Source organism: Botryllus schlosseri, chromosome 11 (assembly GCF_051294905.1).
Source record: "Botryllus schlosseri isolate E-star chromosome 11, Bs_hap1, whole genome shotgun sequence".
NCBI lineage: Eukaryota > Metazoa > Chordata > Ascidiacea > Stolidobranchia > Styelidae > Botryllus > Botryllus schlosseri.
Window position 1 is genome coordinate 4242839 of NC_137246.1, and position 25075 is coordinate 4267913.

General features: G+C 40.6%; 2 protein-coding genes across 2 annotated transcripts in view; both read left to right on the forward strand.

The window, feature by feature from the left end:
* LOC145450963 (4-galactosyl-N-acetylglucosaminide 3-alpha-L-fucosyltransferase FUT5-like) overlaps positions 1 to 25075 on the forward strand; it is a 263546-nt gene that overhangs the window by 70498 nt on the left and 167973 nt on the right. The window lies entirely within an intron of this gene.
* Positions 248 to 24251, forward strand: LOC145449660 (4-galactosyl-N-acetylglucosaminide 3-alpha-L-fucosyltransferase FUT5-like). The gene is made up of 6 exons (XM_080328057.1): positions 248 to 3032; positions 4920 to 5018; positions 9444 to 9517; positions 9579 to 9698; positions 14654 to 15187; positions 22116 to 24251. The coding sequence occupies exons 1-6, from the start codon at positions 2589 to 2591 to the stop codon at positions 22342 to 22344; spliced, it is 1500 nt and encodes a 499-aa protein (XP_080184183.1). The 5' UTR covers positions 248 to 2588; the 3' UTR covers positions 22345 to 24251.

Below are 25075 nucleotides of genomic sequence, written 5' to 3' on the forward strand. Positions count from 1 at the left end.
CGCAGTATTATCGCTGTATGGCTTCAAGATATCATGGATTAGTTATTAAATTTAATTGTGAATAACTAAACAGCAGGGTTTTGCCGTTGTGTTGTCCAGGACTGCCAGAGTGGAATTGGTGGCAAGGGCAACGGCACACACACCGTCACGCGAGCATTTATATCTGACCATGCCGATTAATGAATTATGCTGACCTCACAAAGCGATACCAGACTCCAAATCCATAATAAGCTGCTTGCGCTTCACAATGAACGCAAATAAGCGTGGCATTTGCACAACAGCGAAGATAAGGTGTAACCCTAATCCGGCATGTAGCAGGTCTATTTTAGCACATTGTGTCGTTTAATAAATAATTCAGTATCTAATCGGAGTGAAAAATATTTCCATCACGCGGATGAAATTCTCCAATCGAGAAATTCATTTGTCACGCACAACATGTTGTCGACCGATTCCAGTGTGGTCTAGGATGGTTTTGCGGTTGTCCAGAAGGGTTTTGCGGTTGTATAGAAGGGTTTTGCGGACAACCCAAAACCTTCCTATACAACCGCAATACTCTGGTTAGTTACCCGCAAAACCCTGCTAGTTACCCGCAAAACCCTCCTAGACAACTACAGAACCCTTAGTCAACTGCAAAACCTTGTTAGTTACCTGCAAAACCCTGTTAGTTAGCCGCAAAACCCCACTAGTTACCCGGAAAACCGTTCTAGACAAACTACCAAACCCTGCTAGTCAACCGCAAAACCTTGTCAGTTACGGGTACCTGCAAAACCCTGCTAGTCGATCACAAAACCCTTCTGGACAACCACAAACTGATCCTATAGTCCTAGAAAACTGTAAAACCCTTCTAGTCACCCGCAAACCCCTGCTGTATTGTTACTGGCAGTTTGATTTCAGCGAGATGGTGTATTGGTCATTGGTCATGCGTCCGGCTTCTCTGATCGGTAGGTCGTGGGTTCGATCCCCGGCCTGGTCAGATCAAAGACCCGAAAACTGGTATCCGCAGCTATCCTGCTAGATGCTCAGCGTCCACGGATAGCATGGAGGAGAAAAAAAACGGGGGTGCAGACTAGATGACCTTACGGCCGTATCGCATCTCCGACGTCAAAGCATCTCGATGGTGCAGGCGAAAAAGAATTTCATATCTCACTCATAACTAATCCATGATATCTTGAGCGACAATATTGTGAAAGATTCTCACAATACTTTAATATATGCCTTGCTTTTGCAGGTTTTGCGGCGGGTTTTACAGTGTCCCAGCTATATACTCCCTACTCTGGTCAGTCTGTTGGTCATTTTATTGAAATGTTAACCAGATCAAGACAGCACAAGATTGCATTATGATTAAAAGGTAGCTGAGTGTCGAAGAGACTTGGAGTGGTTTTTCAATCAGATACCCACCGTGACGCGACGCGACGGCTTGACCTGGAGCAGTGGTTTTCAACTTTTAATAGTCGTGAGCTTGTCTTGTAATCCACTTCGTGTTGAGAAAATGTTCTGTGACCCACCCGCTGCTACAAATACAGGGGAATTATGCCTTTGTGAGCTCTGAAAAGCCAACACACTTGGAGGATTGCCAGTAACCTGGGATGAGGATGAATCATCACTATTAATAGACAGTGGCGTATCTAGGAGTTGGGTTTTGTGGGCCGAAACACCTCCCATTACAGACTCAAACCCATCCTTTATAATGCCGATTCCGTAGACTCCGATATTTCTTAGCTCATTTACACTTCTGTAATTCGTATTATGAGTAAGTTCGTTAGTTCTAGTTGAATTGTTGTGAGTTTTGAAAAGTGAGTAGTTCTGGCTCCTTGATGAGTCAACTCTTATAGTGGCAAGGTGCGCATAATTTCAGGACTTTGTCCACAATTGCATGAGGTCATGGTTCGTTGATGTAATTTGAAGAAAAAAAATTGAGAACAAAGAAAAGTCGGTGGACTCACCCACCACAAACGCTGGTATTGTAGTTAGTATGTAGTATATAATGTTTTGACCTTGTTAGACCAGGATCTATTGACTATAATATCTGTTGGTGAAGCACTGGCACCTTGCCAGTTGCAAACCATATGATCTCTATGTCTTGTCACTGACTTAGCATTGTCATTTGAACCTCACTTGTCACGCCAGAGTCTCGGCTCTGTCACACGGGAAAAATTTCCATCACGAAGGATTTATTTCCAAGAAAGGACTGAGATTTCCATCCTCGTCCTAGTTTACAAGAGATTTGCCTCGGAGCTATTTTGAAAACATTTGAAGTTGGCAAACAGTTCTTTAAATTTATGTTATTTACAACCTCGACACTTTCAGCTGCTAAAATGATATAGCGTGCATATACAGTAACAAGTAAACCGGCTCATTACTCAATGGAAACCATATTTGAAACTTGAGAAAAAGTGGCAGCGATAGCATTTGAGTAGGCCTACTCCAATCATTGTGAAATGTAAAGTAAAACACACTGCTAGATGAACCGTAGCCTTATCGATACGTAGAGTGAGCGGTACACCAATGTCAGAGGCTGGAGCCATTGAATAATGCCTCGTCATACCTTGTTTTTAGCTGAGTTAGATTAGCGTTCTGCTACTAGAGTAATGCTTGAAAATGCAAGACCTTTTTCTTCGAAATGCCAGTTTGTGTGTGCGATCGTGTTGATCGTCACGATCATTGAGATCTACACCATTCAAGAATGGGAGAGTGCAAGGTACGGGCAAAATCCAATATACCAACGCCATCCATACAAGAGACCGTTGAACACACAAGATTATCGTTTCGATCTGGAAAACGTTCCAACATCTCCTCCTGAGAAAACATCCTCGCTGTCTTCAGAAAGCAAGAGCAATGACCTTACCTTGCCAGAACAGCCTTTACCACCAACATCTTCTCCTGACGAAACACACTCACTGTCTTCAGAAAGCAAAATCAAGGACCTTCCAAAACAGGCTACACCTACACCTGAGCTCGCAAAGCCGGTTCAACTATATCTTAGTCTGAAGGATCAGCTTGAAGAGCATCTCAAGAATGCCACCGAAAAAAAGGTATAATTATTATCGTCACTGGTTACCGCTGCAATATTTTGTGTTGCAAGATTTTGCAGGAGTTACTGGATTGTGACCAGATTTGTGCAAACTATCAAGAGTTGGTTGATGTCAACTAACCACTGTTTTTATTGCATAGCTCTACAGCTCTAGTGCAGATTTCAAAAAGTGAGGACCTGTAAACCGGGGTAACTTGGACAATTTTCAACAATTCCGCTTTGTATCTAGGAAATGCTAAGGTGTAGGGGGGCAAGTTTTGTGTTTCTCAGGGGTCCTGGAGCAAAGATTAGAATTAACTAATCCAAATTCTTCATGGTCATAAACAAGTACCTTATTTTTGTAAATTATCCGTGTCAAAAGTTACCCTGGCATGTGTGGTAACTTTGGACAATGTAGTTTTTTGTATGTCTTTACACTCTATTGTTTATAAAACCTCGGAAATGAGGCTTATTTGGTAAGAGTTGATGGGAGCAGTGGCTAAAAGTGAAACAAAATTGTATATGTCTGGCCTATTGCATGATTTTTAGCTAATTCCCCCCCCCCCCCCTAAATAAAAAATTAGGTCATTTATGAAGGCTAATAATGGCCCCTTATTCATCCCTTAACTCAATCCTCCCTCATGCCTTCACCAATTGGGACTTATAAATAACATATGGTGATAAGGGGTATCCCACTGGCGGTGTCAGCAATTGACAGCAAACATTGTGCAAGCTACCGTGATTTAATTCAAATATATTACTGTTCTTTAAAAGATACACTTTCCCTTTCCTATGTCCTCTAATAGATGTATTTGTCGTAATTTACGATATCCCATATTCAGCAGGTGCATCTTCAAGAGTATATGATAAGTTTTTGAAGTCGCTTACACCCGATTACAATCTCTCGGCTCATTGCCTACCCTTTTTTTTTTCATATTTTGGCAAACTGTTAAGTTATTAACCTTCTCATTCCATTTTAAAAAGCCACCAGGCCGGTCATAACGAATATAGTTGACGACACACCTTGACACAGATGAAGCAGCCACTTGCCAGAGCTCTAAATAGGTACCACATTTTCCACTGTCCAAAGTTACCCCGTTCTGATAGAATTTGACGGAGTAACTTTAAACATCAGATTTTCTTATATTGATCTAAGGGTGAGCCCACTGAGATTTTCGCCATGTATTAAGACTGCTTAGAGGTATCTGCTGCCAAGTTTTGAATCTATGAATCACATGCTATCTATGTTTGGTAGTAAGAATTTTAATGGCCATCAATTTTGAAGAAATTGACCCCCGCTATTACTTTATCAATGTTGGGTCAAGTTTATCTGGTAGTGAAATGAATCCACCTTTTCTTGAGACTACTTGTGGTCTTGTTGCCCCATGAAAAAGAATTGGACATCCAGCAGCAACCCTTTTTCATCAATAACCATTTATATCTTTTACTGCTTAGTGTCCAAAGTTACCCTTAAGTCCAAAGTTACCCCAAAGTTTACCGGCAGTTCTAGTTCTACTTGTAGTTCAGAAAAAAATAGTTGTAGATTAATATGAGAACATATATCAACGTTTTGGGTGAATCCCGACATCGGTGTTCTGTTGTATGATATTATTGCAACCATGGCTCGATCTCATTCATCACTACTATAATAGTTGCGTAGCGTTTTGGGGATCGAAACCCCTCCTATTTTGAACATGAATCCACGTCTTTTTGTTTTAGTGCGTTTCATCTGCACTAGTTCTAGTTCCAGTTGCGAGTTTTGAGAGTGAGTGCTTCTAGCTCTAGTTGTGCATTCTGAATATCTAGTAGCCTACCGTAGTTGGTATAAGTCAGATTATTGCCGACAATCATGCTGGACTCCTAGTTACTGACAAACTGATATCGTATTAGTTGATTGTTTTGATTACAGATAATTCTGGTGTGGGTACCGATGTTTGGTGTGAAGGAGAAGCTTCAAGTTGATCCGAACATATGCGGAAATTGTGAAATTACCTATGATCATAGCAAGGTAGAGTCTCGAATGTATTTGTTTCTATTTAGCGATTCTTTTTGTTGCATAAAATATTTGCCGGCTATTCCATTAGTCTAGTCCAGGGGTCGGCAGCCTTTTGCTAGTCACGGGCCAAGTTTTTAGTGCACAACATTTTGGCGGGCCGGAATTTTTCCTAATACTATATTTATCGCCCACGTCAGTATATTACCCTACAATGCTGCAATCTCAATCATACAAATCACAAAAAGAGCAAAACACATGTATTTACACTTTAACAACGCATGATAAATGTGACACTTGGCGCAGCTTGCTTTGTGAAAGGTTTTAAACTTCTGGTAACAAGTCAGATGAAGCAAGAATCAGACCATATTCTAAATGGGCGTTGGAATACGTGATCTTAGCTTGCTCTTCGTGAATTTCATTATTGAAAACAAAAGTCGATGCCATCTCTTTTGCATTGTTGGTCAAGCTGGGATGAAGACCCATTTCAAGAGCGCACTCTTTATCAAAGTCATTCAGCGATATGCTCTTTGTATGAAATTTGTCATTTAATTCAACTGCATCACATTTAAAATGGGCCCATTTGGAATTTTCTGGCAATGGTTTTGGCGTCCACATTAAACGGAGTACTGAGTAGTCAGAATTTATTTAGTACAGAACGAATGTCGGAAAAGCGGGTGGAAATTCAGTAATTTAATTTCGTATATCACAGTTACAAATGTATAGTGCTGGTACTAGGTTTACTCTCCTCCAGTATAGGAAAGTGAGCATAATTTTCTTTGTACTGCTGACATTCCCATAGTCGCAGTTTTGTTTCGAATGCGTCTCAACATCTCATGTATTTAGTTGTTTCCCCCTGAAGTTGCAAATTCAATTTGTTTAGATGTGACGTTAAATGTACTACGAAAGCTATTTTCGATGACAAGATTACGAGTCGGCGATGTTTGTATTTTCAAGGAAACTTGCTATTTCATTTCTCAGTTCATACACTCGTGCAGGCATACCTTCTCGTCTTAATGCGTGAACATGGCAGATATACAAGACATCACCATATTGATGCTCTGCTTCTAGTAATATCTGAGGTAGGCTAACTGTCGGTGATTCAGTTTGTGAGACAAAATCAGCTTTCACCATTGTGTCCAAAACACTATTCAGGTTTGTTGTCTTGGCGTGAAATGCCTTCTGGTGAATTAAACCACAGATGACGAAATTACGGATGCTAGTTATCTAAAATGAAACAGGGAAAGTTTGAGATTTTGTCATTGCGTCTGGGCAGAGGAACGGCACTTTCATTGTCGCACCCTATCTGAGTGGTAAACCCTTAAAAACCCTCGGTTGTGCGATACACCCGCTTGATAAGCACTGGTCTAGTCTACTCCACAGACATTCTCCATCTCCTACTTTTAGTACGAGATAGGCTACTAGTCGACCGCCTTCGCACCAGTTTTATGGCGTAACAATAGACTAATACGACGTAGGATACTTTATATCGGAGCAATGCCGCATTCTTTCCAAGCAGTGCTGCACTGCAGATTGGAACTCATTACGAAACAGCGGGCCATATTCTCGTGGTAACTAGTTATTTCGTCGCGGGCCGGACGATTTCGCTTGGCGGGCCGAGGTTGCCGACCCTTGGTCTAGTCTTAGCCATTTGTGAATTAGATAAGTTGAATAATGGAGTAATTAATTTAGGAACTATCGTATATTCTGATGCATCATTACAAAGTTGATTATAATTTAGGTGACATGTAGACTTGGTTGTGGATAACATTCACCGAGAATAAAATAGGCCTACGTCCCATTTTTTACAATCTCTCTTTTTTGATTACTGTATAGATAGATCCGATACATTTCTTTCAGATAGTAGATGTGAATGATCTATTCCAGTGACTCTCAACCACGGCTCCAAGCTAGCCTTCTTGTGGCCCTGATTGACCTCTGAATATGCCACAAAATATAATAGACATTTGTTGTTTGGTTCATGAATAGTTATGGTCAATTTATGTATATGAGTCCCTGCGCACAGAAAAACGTGTGCCGCGGGCAAGACATCCGAGGTGATTACCTTTTTTTTAGTCGTTACGCACTGTTGTCCAAGGTACCGCGCAGTGAGTTGGTGAGTGTGTGCACGCCGTGCAGACTCGTAAAAAATTAGAGGGAACATTGGTAATGATATGTATGTCAGTTTATTTCAATGTATAGCATTTGTCAGTCTGCGTTTATCGATGCTGAACTAACGGTTATAGAATCTATAGAAGTCTATGTGCAGGATGAGCATTTGAGCATCCTTGGATCAGGTGGATGGAGTGATCTAGAGGTAGGCTAGCTCCCTTTGAATTACTCGAGTGTTTTCATGCGGCTCCATACGTACTCTGAAGTTTGAAATGTGGCTCTGTCTGTTTGAAATGTGATCTATTCTGTCTATTTACAGTGACTTCTGTGACATAGGCCTAACTGGTTTGATTTTGACAATGGAAGGGTAAAGGGGTGTAATTCCATATGGAATCAACCACACTCTTCTCCACTAGGTCTCAGATTGCATTGAAAATGGAGAGGTGAATCTCGTATCCAGCCCTGACTGCAGAAAACTTAATTTTGTTAAAATTGGTCCATTCTGACACATCACAAAGTTATAGCATTTAAAAAATGACCATTTTGTGCTCACCCATCCATGAAGTGCAATTAGTTTCCACATTCCCTGTTACAGTAACGGTTATAAAACAGCGGTAGTAAAGTACTTGTGAGTGGATTATAGTGTCTAATGATAGAATAGAAAAAACTCTTTCTATTAAAGGGAAAATTTTCCCTAATGAAATGGGGTCGGGGGGTTAAAACCCGCCTCATAAACTGACACTTTTTAAAATTGTTCATACATAACATGAACTTCCAATATATGTTGCGTAATTCTGTCTACACGAAAATTGGAAAGTAACATATTTGGAGAGGAACTTGGCTGACATGTTTAGCTAACTAATGTATAATGAGTAGTAGGCCAACCTCTAAATTAACTTTACTTAAAGACTTTGGAATCCATAGGGTAATTCAATCTGAGTTTACCAAAAGAGAGATTGGGTATCTTCCAAGTTTCAGATTTTGCTGAAATTTGGGTTGAAACATGAAATACATCTTAGTAAATATCAATTTATTATAAATGAATTACATAAGTAATTTTCAAGTTATCGTATGATAAAAAACAACTTGAAGTAATTTTTAGGCTGATTTGAAATTTTTTGTAAATAAGCTATTTTTACAATAGGGTAATATTATGTCAGGTGCTCCAGAAAAATTTAAAATGTGCCCCCACAATCTCAGATTTTTATGAAAATTGATAAGCCTGGAAAACCTTTCTTTCTGATTTCAGAAAAACAAATTTTATAAAAATCAGTCAAGTACAGCCGAAGATGTGGACGTTCAAAAATTGCTGTTTTTGTGCTCGCTCAAACGGAAAAAACGTCAGAAATTTTCACATGCAATTTAAATTTGCTATATTTTGGTCAAATTAGGGTCGTTGAGGGTGACACTTTCACACATGTTCATTTACATCGTTCTTGATACTTTTTCCCCTTCTTTGACACCTGGGGTTGCATAGTACAACCTTTAACCCCTTGATTTTGTTCATGTCTTGAAAAATTGCTCACACGTGACGTCGTTTTTAATTGCAAATATATTTTGGCTAAGAGGTGGTGTCATCAAGTGTAAGGTGTTATTTGAAAGCTCTTAACAAGGACTATCAAATTCAACAATAAAATTACTGGATATTGGATATTTCGAAATTCAACAATTTTTTCAACACTTGTTCACAAAAAATTGTTCTAATGTGACGATGAAATATCCACTAATTTTATTGTTGATTTTGAAAGTGCTTTCCAAGAGCTTTCCAATGATAACTTACACTTGATGATACCACCTGTTAGCCATGAGATATCTGCAATTAAAACTGACGTCATGCATGAGTGACTTCAAAAGTTATAAGTAAAAGCATGGGTTCAAAGGTCAAACTAGGCGACCCCAGGTGTCAAAGAAGGTGAAAATACATTAAGTGTGCTATAAATGACCAAGTGTGAAAGTTTCGCCCTCAACAGCCTTAATTTGATCCAATTATGGCAAATTTAAGTTGCATGTATATATTTCTGCCATTTTTTCCGCTTGAGCGATCACAAAAATATCAATTTTTGGACAGTCATACCTTCGGTTCTAGTTGACCTTTTTTGATGAAATTTGGATTTCTGAAATCAGAAAACAAAGCTCTGTAATCATGCCAATTTTCATGACGTTTCGAGCAGGTGGGGATATGGCATGGAGCACCTGAAATGTACTGACCCAATAGACAGCTGTTCTCTTTGTTATGTTGTATAAATTGATCTATTCTATCATGCAGGATAAAAATTACTGATTACTGTGTGTCAAATGCAGGCTATTGAATCGACAACTTTATTGCAGATTTCAGACGAAAAAACGGGGGCAGTTTTATTCCACTTTGACAGAACAAACAAAAATAACATGCCGTCCACGAGGTGAATATTATGAATATCTCGATACATTTTTTGAATAATATTGAACCTTCACTCTTTTTAGAAACCCTAAACACCTCTACGTATACTGGGTCATCGAGTCATCAGCTACGCTCAAGGTCGTCAGAGGTCAAAACCTTAAATTTGAGACGGATTTTCATTTCAACGACACAATGACGTACCGGTATGAAAAAATTTTCTGTAGAATTTATTGTCGCCAAGTGTTGTGCCAACTGTTCAGTGTGTTCGGATGTCTCAACCTGAATGAATTTCATAAGTCTAATTATAAGCTATGATACGTTACAACAGTCTATCAAATTTATTACTACCAGAGGTGGTCAAAGAAGTAAAGAAAGCTACTCGAGTAGAAGTATAAGTAGCGATTAAAAATCTACTCGAGTACGAGTAGATGTACTTCTTCCATAAGTAACCTAAAACTACTTGAATTAGTAGTAGAATTGACTGAGTTTAAATCTACTCAAGTAGGTGAGTAGTTTCAATCGTAATTCGTTTGCATGGATTGTCGTGAGCTGCAAATTAAGCTATGCGAAAGTTGCAGAGCCTAATTCATATTGATGCATGCCCGGAGGTATCCAATTTTCGACAGCATAAGCATTCGTCTGCATCATGGGATGAAAATGATAGTAGTGATATAGAAATGCGATGCTAATCCTCTGTTTACTCGAGCAGCACGTTTTAGGAAATAACTTGGTATGGAGCGCTCCCCCATATTATAAGACCCGTAGTTTTGTCGAAGAGCAATACGGAGAAGTTGTATCGGACACGGTGTAAACACCGAAACATCAGTTTCAAACGTTACGATGGGCCATATATACTGTGGGGCAATTCCCTGCACAGACAACCGATGTTCCCACCACTACCTCTTCAAATCTTTTGAAATTCGGTACACGCACAGATGAGCTAATTCCAAACAGGATGAACTTTATTTCATGAAAATTGGACTTTGGGGTCAAAAGTTATGTCACTCTGAAAATTGACAATTTTCTGCTCATTTCGGGTCTGCACTTTCAGGTTTTATGAATGCAATATTCAAGAAGGTGTAGCTAGATGTTAGACGACAGTTGAGATACGGCACTTAGATTTATTTGAAGCTTGTCCGATCGTCTATATTTTCAAGTGAAATTTAATGCCCTGTAGGTTAGGGTAAAAGGTTAAATTGAGGGGGAATTCGGTCAATGGTCTAAAATCAGTCAGGCGTTACACGATTTAGACTGCGGATTGCTCAAAAACATATTAAAATATTTTGGAAAATAGGATCTTAAATGAAAGTTTGCTTCAAGGAGACTTCGTTCATAGCTGTTTGTTTTTGGTTTTTAGACCGTAAAGTGATGAAATTGCAGTTTCAAGAGCACACTTCATGTGCACATGGAAATGCAGTAGTAGTAGGGTGTGTTCGGACATCTATTCTGGGGTGCGTGTGGACATCATGTCTGGGGTGTGTTTCGACATCATGTCTTGGGTCTGTTAGTACTGTGTTGCCATTCGAACATCGTGTCTGGGGTGAGTTCGGACTGTTTTGTCCCTCGGACATCGTGTATGAGGGGGGTGTTCAGACACCATGCCTGGCGTGTGTTAGGACTGTGCTGTCACTCTGACATAGTATCTGGGATATGTTTGTGTTGCGCCAGACATGACTCAGACCTGATATCTGCGCACTAATTTTATCCGGACATGCTCCGGAGCTGATACCTGCCCACTAAATACCCCCAGGCATGGTCCGAACCGGATATATGCGCGCTTAATGGACACAGATATGCGTCAGACGTGATACCCGCGTCCTAAGCGACGCATTTTTGCTGATATCTGCGATAGCTGGCTATATCCACAGTAGTGGTAACTGAGTAGGCTATATCCACATTCACAGTAGAGATAGCTGAGTACATCCGAAGCAATCACTACTGTGGTTATACTCCGCTATCACTGCTGTAGATATACCCAGCTATCGCAGATATCAGCAAAACCCGCAAATATAGAGGTCATATATAGGCCAAATGTCGTTTAGGACGTGGCTATCACATCTGACGCATGTATGTGTCCACTAAGCCCGCAGATATCAGGTCCGGACTATGCCTGGGGGTATTTGGTGCGCAGATATCAGCTACGACACATGTCCAGATTAAAATAGTGGGCAGATATCAGGTCTGAGGCATGTTTGGCGTATCACAAACATATCCCAGACACGATGTCCGAGTAGCAAACAAAGTCCGGACACACCCCAGGCATGATGTCCGAACACCTTCCAGACAGGATGTCCGAATGACAACACAGTCCGAGCTCACCCCAGATACGATGTCCGCGTTGCAAAACAGTCAGAACACACCCGAGACATAATATCTGGGGTGAGCTCGGACTGTGTTGTCATTCGGACATCATGTCTGGGAGGTGTTCGGACATCATGCCTGGGGTGTGTCCGGACTGTGTTTGCTACTCGGACATCGTGTCTGGGATATGTTTGTGAAACGCGAAACATGCCTCAGACCTGATATTTGCCCAGTATTTAATCTGGACATGTGTCGTAGCTGATATCTGCGCACCAAATACCCCCAGGCATAGTCCGGACCTGATATCTGCGGGCTTAATGGACACATACATGCGTCAGACGTGATACCCACGTCATAAACGGCCTTTGGCCTATATATGACCTCTATATTTGCGGTTTTTGCTGATATCTGCGATAGCTGGGTATATCTACAGCAGTGATAGCTGAGTATAACCACAGTAATGATAGCTTTGGATGTACTCAGCTATTTCTACTGTGAATGTGGATATACTCAGCTACCACTACTGTGGATATAGCCAGCTATCGCAGATATCAGCAAAAACGCGTCGTTTAGGACGCGGGTATCACGTCTGACGCATATCTGTGTCCATTAAACGCGCATATATCCAGTTCGGACCATGCCTGGGGGTATTTAGTAGGCAGGTATCAGCTCCGGAGCATGTCCGGATAAAATTAGTGCGCAGATATCGGGTCTGAGTCATGTCTGGCGCAACACAAACATATCCCAGATACTATTTCAGAGTTACAGCACAGTCAGTGGTGGCCCTACGGCTGGGGGGCCCTGGGCGAGACTTCCAGGGCCCCCCTATAAGTATCTAATCGCAGCTTCTGGGGAGCTCCGCCCCCCAGACCACCCCTTCGCCTGCCATTTTTACACGCATGCAGAGACTTGATCTTTGTCGGGATATGGGACTCTTATAACAAATGCGGAGATTTGATGATTGACTCATCTGAACGGAATCATCTTCTTTATTGGTACAAGGATTTCCACGTCTATTCGCTACAACCCTTGAAAAAAGCGCTAAAACCAAACAGGAGGGCCCTTCGACCAGGGGGGCCCCGGGCGACCACCCACCTCACCCACCCCAAAAGCCACCACTGAGCACAGTCCTAACACACGCCAGGCATGGTGTCTGAACACCCCCCTCATACACGATGTCCTAGGGACAAAACAGTCCGAACTCACCCCAGACACGATGTTCGAATGGCAACACAGTCCTAACAGACCCAAGACATGATGTCGGATCACACCCCAGACGTGATGTCCACACGCACCCCAGAATAGATGTCCGAACACACCCTACTACTACTGCATTTCCATGTGCAAATGAAGTGTGCTCTTGAAACTGCAATTTCATCACTTTACGGTCTAAAAACCAAAATCAAACAGATATGAACGAAGTCTCCTTGAAGCAAACTTTCATTTAAGATCCTATTTTCCAAAATATTTTAATATGTTTTGGAGCAATCCGCAGTCTAAATCGTGTAACGCCTGACTGATTTTAGACCATTGACCAAATTCCCCCTCAATTTAACCTTTGACCCTAACCTACAGGGCATTAAATTTCACTTGAAAATATAGACGATCAGACAGGCTTCAAATAAATCCAAGTGCCGTATCTCAACTGTCGTCTAACATCTAGCTACACCTTCTTGAATATTGCAGTGATGAAACCTGAAAGTGCAGACCCGAAATGAGCAGAAAATTGTCAATTTTCAAAGTGACGTAACTTTTGACCCCAAAGTCCAATTTTCATGAAATAAAGTTCATCCTGTTTGGAATTAGCTCATCTGTGCGTGTACCAAATTTCAAGAGATTTGAAGAGGTAGTGGTGGGAACATCGGTTGTCTGTGCAGGGAATTGCCCTGTGATGAAATATTTCATATGGGCGACAATGCGGTGTGAACGAAACCACGCAACCTGCTGCCTAAATTATATTCTCCGATACTTTTGTGAAATCATATTGGACACTCCATATCCACTGTGCGCGAACCGCAACGAAAATTGTGGGCTTTGCCTGGCCATCTTCCTGCTTGGAGGTTAAAACTACTTCTACATGACAAACTGAAAGTAGCGAAAAGTAAGTAGATCACAAAATATTACCAAGTAGAGGTAGTGGGAAATTAGATCTACAAGTAGCGGAAAACTGCTTGAGTACTTCAAAAAAGTAGAAGTACTTCGTCACTGACCACCTGATTACTACCATATATTTTGGATTGGTTTAATGCAACATTATTCATTATTATAATACTGATATCGAGAATGGCCGAAAGAAAGGATGCAATACTGCAGCATTCACAACATCAGGCACCATCAGTTCTTTCTTACGGCTAGAGCTGGGCACAATATCTCGAGCACTCAAATATGAATTGAGTATAAAATCTAATGGTTAGAGTAGAGTGGTTAGGGATGTGTTTTTCGCGTACTGAATCAATTCTTGCCACTGACTGTAAATTTATCACTGGCAATTATTGTTTGACACTATTTTACAATGTGGAAGGCTTGAAAAAACGATTGGTCATATCCTAAAATGCGAAACATAGTATTGGAAATGACATTTCTTTAAAGTCGTGATTGACCCACAGCATTGTCACGAAGTGCAATGAAATGATTATGATGAGTTGATCAAAAAAGACCAAATCAACTTTAATGTGATGCAGAACTGGCATATCTTTGTGGTATTATTTTAACTTTGGGCATCCTTAATACTGTTACAAAACGTAATGAGTGATACTCAAAACACTCAAGTCGAAGTCTAATACTCTGGACTAAGAATCAGATCGCTCAAATACTCGTTTTCCTCATCCCTGCTTACAACTGCCCCATTTTCACACAGGCGAGATTCTGGAATCTACCAAAATTACGATCATGCCAATGCGCTCGATCGCATCTTTGCGTCCGGTGTCACCCCGGAGAAGCTGCTCAAGGAAAAAACGAAACTAGCCGTAGCGGTCGTCTCCAATTGCGGATACACGCCGGGCGCTCGCACGCGAATGAAAATGTTGAAAGAACTGAAGTCGCTTGGCTTCGGTTTGGACGGGTTTGGGGGCTGTTTCCCAGGGGGGAGGTCGTTTGCGAACGGGAAAAGCCGGGGTGCAGACGATTTCTACAACGCGGTGCGGAAATACAAGTTCTACTTCTCGTTTGAGAATAGCTTCCACTGCAAAGACTATATATCTGAGAAGTTTTTCAACAATGCGATCGACTCTCTGGCGGTTCCTGTTGTTTGGGGCGGTACAAAAGCAGACTATACGGCGGTAGCACCTCCGGGATCGTTTATATACGCTGATGACTTCGCTTCAATGAAGGAATTGGCGGATTACTTGAACTATCTCGATTCTAACGATACTGCCTACATGGAGTATTTAAGGTACGAGGCGTTATATAATTATTTACTCTTCGTTTATGGTTACTCGAAACGTACTGTTACACGGATGTTAGTAAGTGATGACTCTGAGCTAGTAATGTCTTCAAGAACATCACACAACAGAACATCGGTATCATGATTCTTGCCAAATAGCAGCACTTTTTCTAATTGTTTGCAACTAAATTTATTTGAATGTGCAACTAGAATTAGGTCTTCACTTTTCAAAATCCGAAACTGGAACTATCACTAGAACTACTAAAAAAACAGTAGTTGACTGACCTACAACTAACTAGATCTGTAGTTTGCACAAGCCTGACTGGCAAAGGTCTTGGTATGGGGTTATATCCTGTCTAAATCAAGAGATTCCAGTGCTGACAGTTTGGGGAATTGTGTGGTTTAATGGATATATAATATTGACAATTAGCCGAGACACATATACACATTACACATGCTTAGATAAGTTCATACCAACACTTGGGTGTAATCGCACAGAATGTTTGTTGCAGACATATTGTTGATCAATGATCATTTGCATTCCTTTACCATACCATGGTTCTGCCCCAGTAGGCTTATGGCCTTGGTTCAAATTGATTTTATAGCCACTATGAGACTGTATTTAAGACTAGTTGAATTAAATCCTCAGTTTTTCAGTCATTCTACTTAATCAAGTTGACGATATCATGGTGATACTTTGATGGCTCACGTGCGGGGCACTGTCTGAACTCTGAATATATCATGCCCAACAGCTGTCAATAGGAAATTATAAAGTACTACCGTAAACCGGGGTATGTTTGGACAATTCTCAGCAATTCCGCTTTGTATCTTGGAAATGCTAGGGTGTAGGGGAGGCAAGTTTTATGTTTTTTTGGGTCATGTAAGAAAGATTAGAATTAACCAATCCAAAATCTTCATGGTCATAAATAAGTACCGTATCGTAGTATCAGGGGTGCGTCTGGGAGTTGTGAATAGACATATATATGGTACAGTATTTATATCTAGATTCGTAGTTCTATTATTAGGATTTACATTTTGGCTTTGGGTTTTGATAGTTGAAATGATCTGTTATATTTATAGCAGGTTCCATGTAATCTCTATTTATAATAGAAAATTTATATCTAACATATATAGGATATAGTCTATTCTATATGGATGATGTCAGGCTGTCCCTAGTGTAGGGTTGCCTCAGTGCATTAGTCTCCGCCTGTAACTGTACGCATGTTTAGTTATTGGGCCCCTGGGAAATCCCGATGCCGGGGATTTAAGGCTATTTTTCTTATCCATTGGAATTAATCCCGGGATTACTAGAAACCATATATCAAAGCTTAGTAGCACCATATCTGCCATTTTACCCATAAAACAGCATCAAAATATCCTCTGATTGTCTAAAACTATTCATATTTGTGTGATATCAAAACCAACTAAGGCATAACTTCCTCTGTAGGCTACGGCTTAGAGTACCAGTATCACTGAGTCTAGTAGCGTTAGAAAGAAATGTGTTATGGAGGAGAAATTCTGGCCGGAATAATGATCTTTCAACTGATGGTTTTTAAAAATAGTTTCGAAGTCCAACCGTTCAATTAGATCGAGGCTGTACTGAACAGCATAGTGATCCTGCTAGCCATAATACCGAAATGATTTTGGTCAAGAGCTGCATGAATTCGTGGCACAAGATGAAAGTGTTTAAGATCAAACTAAGATGTTGGTGTAGGCCTACGAGTATTATACACGAAGAAATACTGATGTATTACGCCAGCAAAAACGGTCAGAAAACAACAATTCCTATGACTCGCTGGCATCCCTTAACCCAACACCTGTTGAGGCTGAACATGCGTTTTCAGCTCGTGGAGATTTTGCCACCAAATAAAGAAACCGCCTACACCAGGGGTGGCCAACCTGTGGCCACCGGACAGTAATTGTGCAGCCGTCTACACACAATTCAAATTAGCATGGCTCGGCGGTCGTCAACATGCGATTTGAATTTACGAATTTTGCACCTCACATATGATGTACAGTCACTTGAATATTCGATTTCAATATATTAGAGTCCTTGGACTCCTTGCAGTCTATGTCCAAATGCGAACCGAAGAGAAAGATAATGCGGCCTATGAAGAAATGGCAGAATTAAAGTAGCATGCGTCTCACGAATGGAGTTTTTTCTGGCACGTATGGGCAATTCAAACCGGGATGGCATGTCAAGAATTAGAAACATGCAACAAATGATTAATAACAACCTGAAGAGACGTCATCATTAATTATGCGCTAAATTATGCGACTATCTCAAGTGATTTAACAGGATTCATAGGATGTTGATATGCTTTGAACCATCGGACTGCACTGGAAGTTCGAATTAATTGATTTTGATTAGAATCTTAGGACATCAAAAATGAATTGGATTGATTAGGAATCAGTAATTTAGGTGCCCGTCCCCGGCTCATTGTAATTTTGCCTGAGATTGAGTGTGCTCAATGCCCATTGCAGCAAAGCAACCCAGCACACTATGGTCACAAAAATAGATTTGTCCCACAGTAATGTGTCTTGTTATGCTGTATTTTTGTTGTTACGGCTACATGTAGGCCTACATGTTGAATCAGGGGTGGGCAAACTTTTGAGCTCGCGGGCCGCATTCAACATCTGAATCCATTGGCGGGCCGCACTATATAAAATTGAGATTATAAACCAAAACGCAATATTGGTATTTGATTATATAGTGAGGACATTGAGATAGTATATGTGCTTATTTAAAACAAAACAAACATTGCTTTGGTGATATCGTACACGCGTCAGAAACATAGTCGCGAGATTTCATAGGCTGGCTGGCCGACCTCAATAACCAATTTGTCAAAACTATAGAGATGAAAGTCGAATGTCCCGATTCTTAGAATATTATTGAAATTTAAATCTGTGAGCAACGATCTGTTCATAGATTTACCGATTCCACTTTTGCCTAAATGCCAGAACACACAATGCTGACAGCACCATAACCATGTTTGCTTCAAACACGCAGGTGTAGATAAAATAATAATACCCCAATCATACGCATACACAGAACGAATCTACCTCTAAGACTCGAGCGAATCGTTTTTTATGAGCGCATCCCTGAAATAATCAAAACAGGAGTAGCCAATCTGAAATCTCACTCGCGATCCGAGTTATGTCAATCTCGTTTAGGATTTCTGTGATGTTTAGCAGTTGAAACCTTTTAAACTGTGTGGGCCTTGAGATCGGGCTGTCGCGCAGCAAAATTAAACATAAAAAATAATATAGGAAGTATTAACCTAGGAACAGTGGTTCTCAAACTTTTTAAGACACGCCCCCCCCCCCCCCCCCCCCCCTTATGATGGTGAAAGATTTCGCGCATCACTCATCCTCATATCACTAAACGCAGCCAGAGTGCTAGCAAACCTAATGGATAGTTTGATGACATGGAAGGTTACGGCTGTGGATGAGAGATTTGAAAATGTGAAATTCATACTAAATACAGAGCAAAAACTATGAATTGTATGTAAATCGCGTGTAGCGCGAAAATTTTTTCAGTCGAGCTTAGCTTGACGCCCCCTGCAGATGCTTTCACGCCCCCAAGGGATTGCCCCCAGTTTGAGAACCACTGAATTATCATGGTGAAATATACTAAGAAAAAGTTTAATCAAGTCCCCATTATTTCGATTTTTAGTAGGCCTACACATTTTATCAATATTTTTAAAAAGTTTCTATAGACTCCCGCGGGCCGCACAAAACGGTCTTGCTGGCCGCATGCGGGCCGTAGTTTGCCCACCCCTGTGGTAAATCGTCTGGTTCAGTGGCTCTTAGCTGGTGTTCATGGGAAGCGTTGGGGTTTCATGAGCCATTCCCAGGAGTTTCTCGTAGCTCAGGAGTAGGTCAATAATTCACTGATGCATCTGATATGTGATGTCTCTGCCATCCAGTGTTGGGATCAAGTCACTACCTTCGAGTTAAGAGTCATATCGAGTCGTTCCAGATTTTGACTCGAGTCAAGTCGAGTCAATCAATTTTCAAAGGTGACTCGAGTCAAGTCAAGTCACTCTTTTTTTGGAGGTGACTCGAGTCAAGTCGAGTCAAATCAAGTCACGAGTCAAGTCACTAATCAAGTTGAATTGATTTTTCGAAGTATGAGTGATGATGCAAAGTCATTACATTTTGCTGGGCGGAAGACAGATTAATTGGCCATTTATATCGCTTAGATTATCACGACGATGGTCTTTGTAGGACATGTGGCGTGTCTGAAACGGTGAAGCACTTTTTGCTTCAATGCACTCGCTATAACTTGCAGTGAAATTATCTATTGAACATAGCAGAACGGAACCACGTGCCCATCGATATTGTAGCACTACTCGGCAATCCCTACACCATTTTACCAGTCATTGAATATGTGCTTCAAACCGAGAGACAGCTTTAATCTAGCTAGTAGATTAATTGAGTGAATAGACTAACAACATTTAGGTTTGGTGCACAAGTCCATAGTTGCTAACAATGCTAAGCACCATAATCCTCATATACATACACCCATAAAGTTGAATATGCATGCAAAAAGGCGTTGTATGGCTCGCGCACACGTAGAACAGCTAATAAAATAGGTGAGTAACTGTATAGCTACTAGAGATGTACAGGATCAGGATTTTGGATTCTAACAGGTCAGGAATCCGGGTGATTTTTTGGCAACAGGATTGGATCCGGATTTCAAATTTTACTGTTTTGCCGGATCCGGATCAGGACAGGATTTTTATTTTGACGAAAACATGATCAGAATCTTGTCAAACATGTTTTGATTCAGAAAAGGTAGAACTTATCTTCTCGTAGTTTATGAATTCTATTTCTTACAAGTAAAAGTCTGATAATACATATTTTCCGCGTAGGAAATTTCGGCGGCAGAAACGTCTTGAGCTGCTCTTTCGTCCGATTTTGATGTTGGTTGATATCATTTGTGGTTCTTGTCTAATTAATAATGTCAGAGATTTTAGAATTGATAGCTCAAAATGTCATTATTAAGGCTGACGAAAACACCGTCACAAGGACTAAAAGTGATGCTTGGAGACAGTTCCTATACTTCGTAGGCAAGCGAGATGGGAAATATGCTGGCTATGATTTGTGCTTACTGCCACTGCCAGTATCATGTCAAAAAGTTCAACTGATGAGCTCGAAGACTATAATAAGAGTCCTTTGAGTGACTCAGATATTCGAGATGGCATCGGCTTAGATGAATCCCAATACAATTGTTAGGTATCCAAATCTCAGCATACTTGCTGAAATGGCTGTTGGTAAAATCAATATTAGTATTCCTTTATCAAGTGCATCCATGAAGGTAAAGGGCGTTCAGTTTATGTTGAAATACTATTGAGAAAAAAAGATCCTCACTCTCAGCTTACAGCTTAGATGCTTTAGTTGTAGGTAAAAGTGCTGATGACTATGTTTTCAAGTGAGGTCACACTGATTGTGTCATCATTTCTTTTTTTCTGTCAGTCTGTATCTTAACGATGACCATGTTGCAGTTGTTGAATACAATTTCGGTTATCAACTATCTGTTTGCAGTATGTAAACTACTATTATTTTGTACGTTCATCCTGGCTTCAGTTTCTGTTGATGTTTATATTTTTCCAGAAATCGCATATGGTAATATAATATTTGCCGCTACTCATATAGTAATATGGATCATGAAGCAATTTTTGAAAACAGGATTATTTTTGGACTCGGATAATGAAATATGCGATTGCAGCAGGATCAGGATTGGATCAGGATCCTAAAAAACCATGATCCGTACATCTCTAATAGCTACATGCTACAGTCAGTTTTTTCAGCCAAAATAGAGGATAGAATACGAAGCCTCGACAAGTTGCAACAATTGATATTGTACAATACACTACCCATCTACACATCCGTGAGAATAAAAATACATAAACTATGTTCGTTCGATTTAAATTATACAAGAGGGTTGGTAAACGTCAACACTGCGCAGTGTAAGCATTTAGTCGTCTAAGAAACAAAGATGCGTTGCTATTAGAAAACTGTACTACTACTACTACTACTACGACAGCGTATAAGCTGTGCTCGTTTCGTTTGCGGTCAATTAATTTGTAATGTAACAATGAAGGATCAGTGAAAAGTGCAAGCAGTGAATGACTGACTGCTCTCACAAGTGACACCAGCATATCGCGAACAATCCGAACATACATAAGATAGTGTGATTTAATCGACACCGTTTACTTGATGTCTGGAAATTGACTCGTCGAGTCAGTCCAGATTTCTGAAGTGCCAAGTCAAGTCATTTTTGCAAAGTGACTAACATTGTCAAGTCAAGTTATATGAAAAAGTTGACTCGAGTCGAGTCATCCCAACACTGCTGCAATCATTGGTTGCAGGCAGTCAGGCCGGACCAGTAGTCAAATTGGGTCTATTGTAGTGGTTCATTATGTGCAGGGACATACACAGGGGAGTTTGAAGTTCGAAGTCAAACGTCCTTCTTGAATGCCAACTATATCTCACATATTTGTAAGCTCATATGCAATTAAGCAAGTGCTACCACATCGTTTTGATCAAATCGCACTTTCCAAGGTGAAGCCTTGTATATCTGAACTGGTATCTGGAAGGGAGGGAACAGGCGGAGTCACTCTGATTTGCAATGTATGGACTATTCATCATAATGTCTTCGTTTTGTGTGTAAATCATATGTAACGATTTTGTTCTTTCATCTCTCTATTGATGCTCAGTTCATTTTGTGCACCAGTAATCTCTAGTAATGTATTAGAAGGTGCAGTTGGGTGTGTATCGTCGTCCATTTTTGTATTTATGAGTAAGCGAAGATTTGGGGTTTTCAGATCGGCGCAAGTATTCCCTATGTTAGTGATAGTTAAGAGCCTTTTGACCGGCTCCAACCTCTTCTGCAGTGTATTTCACCCGACATTCTCATCCGATTTTGCAGGTGGGTGACTATGAAGCCGGAACAGATGCCCCAATACGGGAGGCAGAGAAGCTACTGTCAGATCTGCAGAGTATTGCACGGGATCAACATCGACGACATATACAGCCCCAAGTTTGACGAGTCCAATTTGCAGAGACCGCTGTTTAGCGACGGTGTGGCGCCACGCACCGTGCCGAACTTGGTGGATTGGATATACGGCGAAGACAATAAGGAGTGTTTTGGTCGGTAGACTTAGGAGTTGAAAGATGCCCTGCTTGAGGTATGGATGGCAAACGAATCAGGTAGAACGGATTCGACAGGATATCGTATCTATCCGACACCATGCTGCCCTGTGGTGTGCCCTCAGGGAAGTCTTTATTCATAGTGCAAGAGACCTCCACTGTAATATTGTTATCATATAGCTTACTTGTAATTAACCTGTATGCCTAGATAGGAATTCATAAAAGCTTTGTTCGAACCTGTTTTACGTCAGCAAGGTCGGATCGTAAAGTTGGCATATCTGGGCGAGTGCTAATTAAAACTGTTACTCCTGGTGCTTAAAGTTGGATGAGATTTCTCACTAACATTATACAGAGTCGTCTGGTGATTTTTTTTAATGACATGAAGTGGGTTGCCACAACCACAACGATGATCAGTTTTCATCAGACGATTAGCATTTTCCTGAATAACTAGCCTTATGATCTCCGCCCCAAGTCAAGAAAGCCTCCAACTGTAAGGGAAAGGATGCGGTGTTCTACCAAATGAACAATCTCTGAACTCTTTTGTAAACTGTAACAGTAGGCTAACATCTTCTATTACTATTGTGACTAATCCAACTTTATGTATCTTAGAACTGAGATTAATTTTCTGGTCTTTTTCGTCGGACTGTCAGGAAACTTGCCACTGACCTTCAACTTCATCTTGTACAACCAGTCAATTCTTCTGAGGAATTCTCAAAGAGCCCGGTATAGTCAACGTATTATATATGATGCTAATTGCTTACCGTAGACTGCTATGTTCATGAGTTGACATGGGGTGAGTTTCTATCTTATAATGTAACACACTTCACTTATTAGAAGATTCAAGTGATTAGACTGCTATAAACTGGTGGAGAACCGTTTCTCTTTTTGTTACCTTGTATTGGGTATCACAATAATTTTTACTCAGGTAAGTAACAATATTTTATAATTTTTAATGTATGTGAATCATCATCTTCTTCAGTCTTCACACTGGCGTGATACATAGCTATATCTTTATTAATCATGTGCAGTATATCATGTGCCATTAGAACTGTGCAGACACTTGGCGACTTTCGGGCCGCTTATTTTCTTCAATTTTTTTATTGGCGAATTTTTCATTGCTCGATACTATTCGGTATTTGGGGAATGTATTACAGGCACAGTGTGAATTGAATTTAATGACCGACGCTAGTTAAAACGGGTCATTGAACAGGAGTTCTGCAAGTGTCCAAAATGATGCCTGTATAATACATTGTACATTAGGGCTCTTCAAAAATGACTTTTTTTCTCAAATCGTACTGGCTACTTGATAAAATTGTTAGGTTGCCTAATTTCAGCCTACACACAAAATTTGGTTCAATTCCAGCCAGTAACCGCTTTGCTACAGGAGAAGCTATTTATTGTATAAAAATAATTTATAAAAAATTTGAAAATTTTCTGTTCACCCCATGAAAGTGTTAGGCCGTCTATAGAAACGATCCTCACCAAATTTGGTTCAATTCCAACCAGTGGAAGCGGAGTTATTGCCGCCGAAAAATTTTGATTTGAATAAAATAGTATTTACGGTGACCGATTCTTTGTTTATTTATTATAGTTGTGCTCACCGTAAATACTATTTTCTTCAAATCAAAATTTTTTTTAGCCAACACCACAATTTTATCAACTAGCCAACTAAAATTTGAAGAAAGCGTTTTTTTTTAATAACTCTCAAGATACAGACCGACTAGCGCTATAACAAATGCTTCAATTTTCTTATTATGTTTAATGAGCCTTCCTGAATTCTGATGCAATATTTGTTTCCTTGAATCTTCACGCGCATCGACTTGGGCAATGCATGGTTTATTATTTTTGAAAACGTGTTCAAATTATTCTGGGTAATGGTAGCGAATAGTTGAATAAAGAATTGGAAAAGTTGAAATATGGTGTTATTTCTGTGACTGATGAGCGACTACGAATGCATTTAACGTAGGGTTACCATATTTTGGAATCGGGAAAGGAGGACACTTTTTCAAACTTAAAATACCGTGGTCGGCTGACTGACATAATAGGTCAACCTTTTCGCTCAGCGCCCGAAATGCAGTTTTTCTTTCACATTATCAGTTGGTTGACTTGAAAAAGGTCAACTTTCCGGCTCAGCTACTGAAATAGCTGCCGGAGCGTTACTTCCAGGGCTTTGGAGCCGGAGCCCCGGAGCCGTGCATTTTCACCGGAGCTGGAGCCGTAGCCGGAGCTCAACATAAAATTCAGCCGGAGCTGGAGCCCGTTATTTGACGAGTAGCTCCGGCTCCGACGTATTTCATAAGATGCTGTTATATATGCAACAACCACATCGGCTGGCATTGCAAGTTCACAAGCTGAGCAATTCATTTTCGATAATATAAGAGGAAATTACCTCGCGGGTCCCGCTAAACCCTCTCGCGCGCCACATTTGGCCCGCGGGTTGGCCACCCCTGATATAGACAGGTCCATTCGATAATTTCAGAACCGGAGCCGGAGCAGTGGTAATAATGCGGCGCCGGAGCCGGAGCTAATGTATGATAGAAGAAAGCGCCGGAGCTGGAGCAGTTTAAATTTACGACTGCTCCAAAGCCCTGGTTACTTCAGTGCTGATTTACTGTATATCAGTCGAATTTTGCCCTATATTTTACCAAAACTCTCAAAAAAGAGGACAAAATCTCGAAAAGGAGGACATACATGACGTATGGTAAACCTAATTTAACGTGCGATGCGATTGTTTCACGA

What these genes read in the sequence shown, in the direction of transcription:
- LOC145449660 (XM_080328057.1), top strand. Translation starts at nt 2,589, where the DNA reads ATGCTTGAAAATGCAAGACCTTTTTCTTCGAAATGCCAGTTTGTGTGT. An exon ending in AACGACACAATGACGTACCG is followed by an intron (nt 9,699 to 14,653) that starts GTATGAAAAAAT and finishes ATTTTCACACAG; the next exon opens with GCGAGATTCTGGAATCTACC. An exon ending in GCCTACATGGAGTATTTAAG is followed by an intron (nt 15,188 to 22,115) that starts GTACGAGGCGTT and finishes CCGATTTTGCAG; the next exon opens with GTGGGTGACTATGAAGCCGG.